Source organism: Macrobrachium rosenbergii, chromosome 26, assembly GCF_040412425.1.
Source record: "Macrobrachium rosenbergii isolate ZJJX-2024 chromosome 26, ASM4041242v1, whole genome shotgun sequence".
In the NCBI taxonomy this organism is placed as follows: domain Eukaryota; kingdom Metazoa; phylum Arthropoda; class Malacostraca; order Decapoda; family Palaemonidae; genus Macrobrachium; species Macrobrachium rosenbergii.
In genome coordinates this window covers 2,233,508-2,246,007 of record NC_089766.1, presented here as the reverse complement: position 1 = coordinate 2,246,007, position 12,500 = coordinate 2,233,508, and the positions used below count along the sequence as shown (strand labels likewise).

Below are 12,500 nucleotides of genomic sequence, written 5' to 3'. Positions count from 1 at the left end.
CCTAGTGTCCTCTAAATGAATGTATTATAACTACTTTTTCTGTAATATCTATAAACATGGTCCCCTTTGCTGTAGAATTTAAAATTTTCAAAAATTCACTCAGTGTACCCATTGACGCATCATTTGTTTTTCTCCTTCCAGACACCTCCGCAGCCTTGTAATGTGGATAAAAATGGCCCCCCTTTCCCATAAAATTCACAATTTCCGCAAATTTACTTATAGTGCACCCATTTCAGTCCAGCCAGTGGCATATCCTGAATCCTTCTCCTGTCCCAAATCATTATTATATTTTTAAATTGACGTTTCATTTGTTTTATCCTTGTAATTTGGATAAAAATCGCCCCCTTGTCCATAAGATTCAAAATTTACAGTCCAGCCAGTTGCATATCCTTAATCCTTCCCCTCTCCCAAATTATTATTATATTTTTAAATTGACGTTTCATTTTTTTTTCTCCTTCCAGACACCTCTGCAGCCTTGTATTGTATATAAAAATGGACCCCTTTCCGATAGATTTCAAAATTTCCATAAATTTACTCATAGTGCACCTGTTTCACCCCCTTGTCCATAGAATTTAACATTTTCAAAAATTCACTCAGTGTACCCATTTCAGTCCAGCCAGTTGCATATCCTTAACCCTTCTCCTCCCCCAAATTATTATTATTGTTTTAAATTGACGTTTCATTTGTTTTTCCTCTTTGCAGACACCTCCGCACCCTTGTAATTTGGATAAAAATGGCCCCCTTGTCCATAGAATTTAAATTTTTTCAAAAATCGACTCAGTGTACCCATTTCAGTCCAGCCAGTTGCATATCCTGAACCCTTCTCCTCTCCCAAATTATCATTATATATTCTTTAATTGAAGTTTCATTTGTTTTTCCTCCCTCCAGACACCTCCGCAGCCTTGTCCCTGCTGGAAAGGATCCAGCGAGCCATGAAGGAGTCAGACGAAGTGAAGATTTCCGACCAGTGCAGTAACGACCTGAACACACTTATCTCCGTCCTCGAGTCTCCTGTCTTCAGGGGCATTCTTAATATACAGGTGAGGCAGGGGCATTTGGGCATTCTGCTGTAGATAGATATACAGGTAAGGCAGGCATTTGGGCATTCTACTGTAGATAGATAGACAGGTAAGGCAGGGGCATAATTAATGTACAGGTGAGGCAGGCATTGGGGCATTCTACTGTAGATAGATATACAGGTAAGGCAGGGGCATAATTACTGTACAGGTAGGGCAGGGGCATTCTTAATATACAGGTGAGGCTGGTATTGGGGTATTCTATAGATGTACAGGTAAGGCAGGGGCATTCTAAATATATAGGTACAGAAGGGGCATTCTTATTATAAAGGAGAGGCAGGGGCATTCTCAATATATAGGTAAGGCAGGGGCATTCTACTGTAGATATACAGGTAAGGCAGGGGCATTCTACTGTAGATATACAGATGGAGCAGGGGCATTCTACTGTAAATGTACAGGTAAAGCATTCTTTAGGGACCCCGGGCACAGGTGGGAGATAGGCTTAATTAATCTCCTGTGTGAAGATAATTCTTTGTGAGTAGACGTTTCGTTTTTGGGTAGGGATGCCTCCACACTCTCGTGAAACATGTCAGAAACATCGCAAAATGTTGACAACAATTCGACGACCACAAGTGCTTATTCTTCTACGTGAAGACCAGCATCTGGAGGTAAAATAAAAATTTCCTGTATGGGTAGGGGTGTGTCTATACTACAGTTGGAAACTTATCACAGGCATGTTGCAAACAGGTTGATAACAAGTCGCCGACTGGGAGTGGAGAGTGCTGGATAAATCATACGGAGCGCTGGTTAGGACGACCAGTAAGTAGTCGACTTGTATCTAACTTGTTTGCGATGTGTGTGCAATAAGTTGTTGACATGTGTTTGTAACATGTTTTATATCATTGTAGACCCACACTAAACACAGATAGAATTTCCATGAATGGGCAGATAGGTGATGAGTCCTCTGTCTATAGGAAGATTCATTATACACAGGTAAACATTTGCAAGTTATTAGTAGCTCTCTCTCTCTCTCTCTCTCTCTCTCTCTCTCTCTCTCTCTCTCTCTCTCTCTCTCTCTCTCTCGTAGAACACACCTGTTGATTTCACAGGTAAGCTTTGCAAGTGATATGAACCATGTTGATGGTTATATCAGGTATGCAAATTAGAAATGAAACAGGTACCACCCAGAGAGCGTTGCCGCCCACCTGTCATTAAGGAGAGCAAATGGCTTACCTGTGGAATATAATCTCACAGGTAAGCACTGTAGGACAGTGCTAATTACTAAGAAGTAGGAGTATTCTATTGCTGAGGTGAGAGGGAACGATGATAGAAGTATATTAATAATTTATTTAAATATGTACTTAGGTGCACTGATATGCAACTGTTGTATTCTCATACAAACATTACCTATTTAGGGACTACAGAGATATAATTGTATTTTTATATTATTTAGCTATTGTATTTTCATACAAACAGTACCCATTTAGGGACTACAGAGATAACTGTATTTTCATATTTTTCTACTAATCTGTTTAAAAAAAACAGAATTATCTTAGCAGTTCAGGGAGGCAATTATATTTTAGATTTTAGTTCAGATAACCCTAGTTTTATCTTTATTTAGTATCGTAGGGATTTAATAATAATATTAATATTACTAATATTATTAATATTAATATCACTTTATGATAATAATATTTCATATAAAGTTATGTCATCTGTTACATGGTACTGGGCAACTAAAATTCTGGTTAGGTAAAATTGGGGTGTTTTGGGTGAAAAAAGGGAATTATGTAACCCTGGCCACTGTAGGCCTTTTTAGCTCGCTTCCGGCTATGGTTTGAGGCACTTAATGGATGTTTGACTCTCTCTCTCTCTCTCTCTCTCTCTCTCTCTCTCTCTCATTTTAGATGTAAAGCTATTTATCCTTAGTTGGCATTTTCGTATTGTACTATTCCATTTTACTCATTCATTTTTTACTCTCTCTCTCTCTCTCTCTCTCTCTCATTTCAGATTTAAAGCTATTTTCCCATAGTTATGACCAAGACCCTCCTTAATATTCTCATCATCATCATCATTCCATTTTCCTCTCTCTCTCTCTCTCTCTCTCTCTCTCTCTCTCTCTCTCTTTATAACGTATCACACACCACACACTTCTGCATGGGAAGCAAGCACTCCCCGACGCCAATAAATCCCAGACAGGGATTGACAAGCGCTTGTAAATATATCTCAGGTGTTCGCTGTGCGCTTGCTAAGATAATGCAGCAGGAAGGGTAGTGGGTTTTTGGAGGGGTTTATAGGAGGGGTTGTCGTGAGGTGGTGATGGGTTTATGCATGGGTATGCGTTGGAGTGATTGCAATGGTAGGATGGGGTAATGAGGTTTTAGTACTCAATACGTGTAATGGGTTTGGGTATTTGAATAGCGGGAATGGGTGATGAAGATGGGAGATTATGTTTTGGGAGGGGGTTTGTAGGAGGGGTTGTGGTGGTGGGGTGGTGGGTTTATGCATGGGTTTGCGTAGAGTGATTGTATTCACAGGAGGGGGCAATGGGATTTAGGTAGTATATACATGTAATGGGTTTCCTTATTTGAATACATATAGAAGTGGGAGGGGTTTATAGGGGTTGGTGGTGGTGGGGTGATGGGTTTATTCATAGATATGCGTAGGAGTGACTGCGCTTATAGGAGGGGGTAAATGAGGTTTTGGTAATATATACAATTAATGGGTTGGGTATTTAAACAGTAATTGGAGTGGGTGATGAAACATGTAGAAGTAGACAGGACAATATGTAAGGGATGGGCATAGACAATTGTGGTGTGTGTGGAGGGATTTTTAACGGGAGGGTAATGCAGGTAATGGGGAGGAATATTGTAATGCAGATAGATGTCCATTTCCAATATTTCTGGAAGGTTTTTTGATTTTATATAAATTACAGTTTTTTTTTTATTCTGGGAGTATGTGCTCTCTCTCTCTAATTTGCTTACGAAGTAATTTTAATGTTGTGACTTGCTCATTAAAATAATCTTCACAAAGTAATTTTTCAGGGTCTCTCTCTCTCTCTCTCTCTCTCTCTCTCTCTCTCTCTCTCTCTCTCTCTCTCTCTCTCTCTCGCGCGCGCGCGCGCCCAAAATTCCATATATTCAATCGTTTATCTCGCTGATTTTTTTCCTGTCAGCATTGAGGAAATTTATATATATATATATACATATATATATATATATATATATATATATATATATATATATATATATATATATATATATATATATCTGAGTCCTGTTGACACTGTACATATAATAAAAACGTTAAATAAAAACGTTTTCGCTTGTAATTTTTCGACCCAGGTTCATTAGTGAACGTTTTTATTTTTTTTTTTTCCTTTTTATTTACTCTTTCATAGGATGTGTTTATCTTTATATATTTTTTTTCAGCTGGCTCGATTGGCTTGAGTACTTCATGCGAAATGGTAAAAAATAAAGTTTATATGCCTGGCTTTTTTTTTCTTTGCTCTCTCTCTCTCTCTCTCTCTCTCTCTCTCTCTCTCTCTCTCTCTCTCTCTCTCTCCATTTGATCTTCTTGTATGGTGGGATAAAATCTCTCTCTCTCTCCATTTAACTTTTGCGGTTAGATATTTTGTCGTGAGTTTATTTAAACTCTCTCTCTCTCTCTCTCTCTCTCTCTCTCTCTCTCTCTCTCTCTCTCTATCTCTATATATATATATATATATATATATATATATATATATATATATATGAGTATATATATGTATATGTATACATGTATATGTATAAACATATATATATATATATATATATATATATATATATAGATATTTGTATATATGTATAATTTCTCTCTCTCTCTAGATATATATACATATATATAATATATGTATGTATGTATGTATGTATGTATGTATGAATGCATACACAAATACCTCTATTCACACTCATCCACAAATACATTCCCCGCAAAGTATGACCGTTTTATACGATATGCCCCTTTCCCGCGGACATCTACATATGCAAATACACAGTAATATATACATACATGCGCAATTGTCCACATACCTGCGTACATAATTCATGGATTCAGATAGAAAGGGCTTTCGGTCGATAGACATAAATATTAACATCTGAACAAGCGTTTTGCTTGCAGCTGCAGAAGCAGCTGGGTAGCAGCAGCAACAGCAAGCAGCAGGCCAGAATTGCATTTGTGCGTGCGTGTGTTTTTGTGTGTGTGTGTGCGAGTGCTTGCGTGCGTGCGTGCGTGCGTGCGTTTGTGGGCTTTTAAAGGTGAGTGATATGTAGCCTTCATCCCGGTCACCCCGTGCTAACCAATCACGGCTCGAGAGAGAGAGAGAGAGAGAGAGAGAGAGAGAGAGAGAGAGAGAGAGAGAGGAAAGTGAGAGAGAGAGAGGAGGGGGTGATCTCTTACGTACACATACTCAATGACACACACGCTAACATGCTGACAATCATTTTGATTTTATATATATACATATATATATACATATATATATATATATATATATATATATATATATATATATATATATATATATGTGTGTGTGTGTGTGTGTGTGTGTGTGTGTGTGTGTGTGTGTGTGTGTGTGTGTGTGTGTGTGTGTGTGTGTGTCTTCTTCCAGATACCCCGGGCAGGAAAAGCTAAAGACACACTACTCAGAAAAAATAAACAATGCCAGGATCGCTTAGGGAATTCGCATTTTTTTTTTTTTTTTGCATTCGTGATTGGAAGCATTTTTTTTTCCATGGGAACGTTTATTATTATGCCTTCTCTATAGAAGGATGAAAGCTGAAACGTTTCTTTTGTCCGTCTTGGAAGAAGAAGAAGAAGAAGAAGAAGAAGAAGAAGAAGAAGAAGAAGAAGAGGAGGAGGAGGAGGAGGAGGAGGAGGAGGAAACAATAATAAGAGATGGATGGATGGAGTGCTTGCTTTATCTCTCTCTCTCTCTCTCTCTCTCTCTCTCTCTCTCTCTCTCTCTCTCTCTCTCTCTCTCTCTTTCAATTTTCTGATAGCCCCAAAGATGCCACGACAACTTTCGCCGTGCTTTCTTTCGTGAAAGGAACCACTGATGTTTGTTTTGGCTAAATTTATTTTTTATCTATTTGTTTGCTCAAGATAATAGACATTTTCGTGAGGGGGGCCCATATAGAACCATCTTAGTCTACCCTTTATTGTAGTGGGCATTCACTGCTATAATTACAGATACTTTGTAAGGGATAATTGCTCTCTTACCTAAAATCCATAGAGAGGATGCTTTTGTAATTGATTATTATTATTATTATTATTATTATTATTATTATTATTATTATTATTCAGAAGGTGAACCCTATTCATATGGAACATTAATATTATTAATATTATTCAGAAGATGAACCCTGTTTATATGGAACAATGTTATTATTATTATTATTCAGAAGATGATCCCTATTCATATGGAACAAGCCCACCACAGGGGCCCATTGACATGAAATTCAAGCTTTCAATGAATATGGTGTTCATTTGAAAGAAGTAACAGAAGGTAACAGGACAGAAAGAAAATAGTAACAGAAAGAAAAGATCAATTATTAAAAAAGAAAAAATAAATTTACATTAATAGATAAATACATTATTAATATAAGATAAATTTTGTCTAGGAAGAATTATTGAAATATATGATTAAATTTTATACACAATTTTGTAAGTTATGATTTGAACTAATGAACAGTTGCAGTTTTTTAAAGACATTATCAAGTTCCTCGTTGATGACCGCACAAATTGTAACCTCATTTTGCAGAATTGTGATCAGTCAATCAATCTTGCTACCTTTTTGGACTCCTGTCAAATATCTTCCAGTTTTCAAGGGTAGTATTCATAATTGATATTTCTATTTCACATTTTAGAGAAAGAAGGGCATAAGGGTTCATAGCAGCCTTGAGTTAAGTAGGGCTTAGAGGTTATAATTACCTGGTAGTTAGATGATTGTGGTGGTAACTACCAGGGTTAAATAGGTTATGATGCTATTAGCCTTACTGAATTTTTATCTTGTGAAGAAGATTCAGTCAAAATCGCTTTTCACTTAAAAGTTATGATTATTTATTTATTATTATACAACGTGTAAGATAGGGAAAAAACTTTGTATATTAATTATGAATTTATTGAAATTATCAAATTATAAATATACATTAAGACAGTTTTCACGTAAACAAAATTTGTTGAAATTATAAAAATATATAAAAAGAATGTTTTCACTTCTTCATTTTTCAGTTTTATTCTTCATCTTCTGTTCCTGAAGATTCTTCACATATTTCTCGCCTTTCCTGCTTTCCTTTGGTTTTCCGTAAATTATTTCCATATTTGTTTTGCCTTTTTTTTCTTGTTTTTACCTTTTTTTTCCGTGGAAAATTCAGTATTTTAGATTTTCGTGTTTTTCGTTGAAGAGTTTTCATATTTATGTTACTTGCTGAATAATTTTTCGTTTTTTTTTTTTCTTTCCCAGAAGCTTATGCGTCGTTAAGTTCTCACTCATTTTCTTCATAATATTTGTTTTGTCTTGTTTTGCTGCGCTCTGTGTTGTAAATTTCATTCTCGGTTGTGTTCGTGGCGTTGATTCTCTCTCTCTCTCTCTCTCTCTCTCTCTCTCTCTCTCTCTCTCTCTCTCTCTCTCTCTCTCTCTCTCTCTCTCCATTTAGCTTTTGCTTTCAAGATATTTTGTCGTTAGTTCATTTTGACCTACAAAAATTCCCTCTCTCTCTCTCTCTCTCTCTCTCTCTCTCTCTCTCTCTCTCTCTCTCTCCATTTAGCTTTTGCTTTTCAAGATATTTTGTCGTGAGCTCATTTTAACTTACAAATAATTCTCTCTCTCTCTCTCTCTCTCTCTCTCTCTCTCTCTCTCTCTCTCGCACACACATTTAATTTTGACCTGACTCCAGTTTATTGTATGGTGGGAAAAAAATCTCTTTCCCACCATACAGCTTACCTCTCTCTCTCTCTCTCTCTCTCTCTCTCTCTCTCTCTCTCTCTCTCTCTCTCTCTCTCTCTCTCTCAGTTACCCGTAAGGATCTGATACATACTTTCCACTATGGATTTCCTTTAAAAGTCATTCCTTGAGGTCTTGGTATTCCAGCGTATAGAATTCCATTATTCGGACAAAGGAATTTCTAGTGGAACTACTGGGCTTTTGTTTTTAAATTCTGTTTTAATATATTATATTAAAATGTTTAGTGTATCCGCATATTTTTCCCTTGTGTGTAACAGCGATAGTCTACGGGTGATAAACTCCACGATTAGGCTTGTGTCTCTCGCTACTGGCCTTTATACAAATATAAAGAAGTCCCATTTTTTGGAAGGGACTTGACGTCTCGATACATTGCCCGGTTGTTTTGGATTTTTTTTTATTCACTGAAAGCCTGGAAAACCGAAATGGGAAATAGCGTCCCTTTCCCATGTGGGATTCGAACGCAATTTGGCTGGTACATGAGGTCAGGTATAATAATTTTAGGTCCTTGTCTTATTGAATTCCTTATTTCAGATCACAGGGATTTCAGTGAAAACCCCACAACCAAAATATAGTAAGGAATGGGAACGTAAAGACATTGTTGCCTGGAATTAAATACCTGGTAATCAGTCGACTGTGTTGGGTCGCCACAAGGATAGATAAAGACACTAGTGTTATATCCTTATCATAGTATCCCAAATGCCAGGACATTACAAATAAAGTATTAAGTAATGTAAAAGATTTTCGCAACATTACGCCAAACTCCACTCTCACTCTTCACTCCATAACCCTGTTGGTTTGGGAGGGGCGAGGGGAGGGGAGGGGGATGGGACGTCATTGACGTAACGCCAGGAGAAGAGAGAGAGAGAGAGAGAGAGAGAGAGAGAGAAACTCACATGAATGAGACTCGAGGCTTCGGAATGAGGGAACATAATTGCATTTAAATTCACGTCTAGACGCGTCAAGACTTGTCAAGTCCCGTCAGGGGCTGTATATCACACGGGCCAGGAGGTCGTGGTCCTCCTCCTCCTCCTCCTCCTCCTCCTCCTCCTCCTCCTCCTCCTCCTCCTCCTCCTCCTCCTCCTCCTCCTCCTCCTCCTGCAGAACACACGCACATACACACGCACACACGCACAAGCGCGCACGCAAACTGTGTGGTCTCATTTCCTTATGTCCTCACGTGTTGCTTTCATTCCTGGAATCTGGGTTAGGGGGTTAGGTGGGGAAGGAGGGGGAGTGATGTTCTCTCTCTCTCTCTCTCTCTCTCTCTCTCTCTCTCTCTCTCTCTCTCCTCGCCTCATTTGCTTGTTTTTTTTTTTTACCGTAGAAGAAGAATATCTTTCTCTCTCTAATCTTTGGCATCTTAGCTCTCGAGCCATTTTTTGCTTTTATCGGTGACTCTCTCTCTCTTCTCTCTCTCTCTCTCTCTCTCTCTCTCTCTCTCTCTCTCTCTCTCTCTCTCTCTCTTTCATTGACACTTTCACTGGTTGGATAATGATTTTTGCAAATTCAGTGGAGACAATTGAAACAAAAAATGGAAAAAGATGAAATTAATGTTATTAGATTTTTGTTGAATTCTCTCTCTCTCTCTCTCTCTCTCTCTCTCTCTCTCTCTCTCTCTCTCTCTCTCTCAGACCTTTCCCCGAAACATAAACCTCACACAGCGTAACATATCTGAAGCATACTGCATCGCCATGCATTTTAAAAGGTCATCCAGAACCTGTGCATAAATCGTTGAGTGGACCCTTCCCCTCCCCTTCTTCCCCCTCCCCTCTCTCTTCCTCTTCCCTTCCCCCTTCCTCTTCCTTTCCCCCTCCCTCTTCCACTTCCATTCCCCTTCCTCTTCCATTTCCACTTCCCTCTCCCCTCCTCTTCCACTTCCACTTCCCTCTCCCCTGCTCTCCCTCTTCCACTTCCCTCTCCCCTCCCTCTTCCACTTCCACTTCCCCCCCTCTTCCACTTCCCTTTCCCGCTTCCATTTCCTTCTTCCCTTTCCTCTTCCACTTCCATTCCCTCCCCCTCCCCTCCCCTCCTCTTCCACTTCCCCTTCCCATCCATCTTCCCCCTCCCCTTCCCCATCCTCCCCTTTCCTCTATGATATGCAAGTGGGGGTGATTTAAGCGTTCATTTCATGAATTCCTGTTTTGGAATTAATTCCAGCTCATAACTGGTCGTCATTATCATCGGGAATACCTGATGGCGGTTGGAATTGTTCCTACCTCTCTGTGATGTCGGGAATATATATATATATATATATATATATATATATATATATATATATATATATATATATATATATATATATATATATAATTTATATATTAAATTATTTATTTTTAGCATTTTTAGTTTTATTTTGGGGGGCGGCCGACGGAACTGGCACTCGAAAGAATGGGACCTATTTCCAAAATATAGGAAACGATAGACACGCCTCTGGGAAAGTGGGAATCTTATAGGAATCCGGAAAACAGGAGAGAGTAGAGAATTCAGGATGCATTTCAGTACTATGGAGTTCTGAAGCTTTAATGAAAGAAACAACTGTTGCTGTTGTTTTGGCTCTTGTTTATTTGTTATTGTTTCATTGTATTCCTATAAATTCACCTGTAGAAATAATACAGAATTTCTCTCTCTCTCTCTCTCTCTCTCTCTCTCTCTCTCTCTCTCTCTCTCTCTCATGAAGTTAATTTCATTTTAGGCAGAGAGCAGTACAGTCCTACAAGCTTGTGTAAGAGAGAGAGAGAGAGAGAGAGAGAGAGAGAGAGAGAGAGAGAGAGAGAGAGAGAGAGAGAGAAGGCAGCGGTCTCATGAGAATTTCAAAGAGAGAGAAGGCGGCGGTCTCATGAGACATTTCAAAGAGAGAGAGAGAGAGAGAGAGAGAGAGAGAGAGAGAGAGAGGATTTTCCTCATCCTTAGAGACTGAAACCAGCAGTGTCTCTCTCTCTCTCTCTCTCTCTCTCTCTCTCTCTCTCTCTCTCTCTCTCTCTCTCGTGTTCATATCTGTCTTCTTGAACGTTATGGAAGAGTGAACAGGAATGGAACGGTTGAGGATGGAGGATGGGATTGGATGGGATGGGATGGGAGGGGGTGGAAGGAAAAAGAGGATAATCCTATTTTTCTCTGTGTCTGCCGTTTCTTTGATATTTTTACTTTCATCTTCCGGAGGCTGAGGATGGGTTAGAGAGAGAGAGAGAGAGAGAGAGAGAGAGAGAGAGAGAGAGAGAGAGAGATCCGCTTATAATATTTTTCATATTTTATTACTCTGAAATATCTCTGTATTTATATAATGAGAGAAAGAGAATTTTTTCATTTGCTTTACTGACATTACAGAGAGAGAGAGAGAGAGAGAGAGAGAGAGAGAGAGAGAGAGAGAGAGAGAGAGAGAGAGAGAGTACGACGAATGTCTTTCAAGACAACACAACGTAGGTTCTATTGTCATTCCTCATAAGACAAAAAAAAAATAAAAAAAACAGGAGTCTAAAAATGGACGGTGCTTTGTTCAAGACAGTGATGACTTTCTCTCTCTCTCTCTCTCTCCCTCTCTCTCTCTCTCTCTCTCTCTCTCTCTCTCTCTCTCTCTCTCTCTCTCTCTCTCTCTCTCTCTCTCCTCCATTTTCATGAAATCTTGATGTCCTTGGTAAGAATTTTGCTCTTGACATCAAAGTATATACCTCGGATTTATAAAGTGTTGTAGAAATTTATTTTATAAAGTGTTGTAGAAGTTTATTGTATAATGGTCAGAGAGAGAGAGAGAGAGAGAGAGAGAGAGAGAGAGAGAGAGAGAGAGAGAGAGAGAGAGAGAGAAAATAATAACCTTTTTTCTTTCATTTGTTTCATCTTAGACGATTATACTCTTCCCACAAATGAAATAAATAAATGAGAGAGAGAGGTGGGAGATAATAATCATTTTTTATTTGCCTTATGTTAGACGACGTTGCTGTCCTCACAACCGAACTAAATGAGAGAGAGAGAGAGAGAGAGAGAGAGAGAGAGAGAGAGAGAGAGAGAGAGAGAGAGAGAGCGATATTACCCCCAACTCGAGGGTCCTATTGTGTGGTAGGATTCATATATCGAAGGATTATTCCCTAAACTGTCTTTGAGAACACAAAACCCTCTCAGGTCGACGATTCTACACTATTGGTAGCCCCAGTAGAGGCCTTATTGCGGACAAAAAGGTTTTGCTTACATATGCCAAAAGCGCCACGTAGCATCCGTCGACAGTATTCGACTTGTCGACATGTTGTTCGACATGTCCAGTTTTCGTTTTTCTTTTTTTTTTTTTTTACCTCGTCACCGAAAATATTTTAAAGCCCCATCTCTTTTTTTTCCATATGCTGGGAGATAATCGACATATGCCAAAAATTCATATGACAGTATTCGACTTGTCGACATTTTTGTTCGACTTATCCAATTTTCTTTTTTTTTTTTTACCTAGTCACCGAATATATTTCAAAGCATCTCTTTTTTTACATATGCCATGAGATAGT

General features: G+C 38.6%; 1 protein-coding gene across 1 annotated transcript in view; it reads left to right on the top strand.

Annotated features, from left to right (window-relative positions):
* The window catches only part of LOC136852679 (multiple PDZ domain protein-like), a 1,083,224-nt gene that overhangs the window by 313,526 nt on the left and 757,198 nt on the right, over nucleotides 1–12,500 (top strand). The window contains 1 exon segment of the mRNA XM_067127591.1: nucleotides 889–1,040. Within this exon segment, the coding sequence (XP_066983692.1) occupies nucleotides 889–1,040 (152 nt within the window).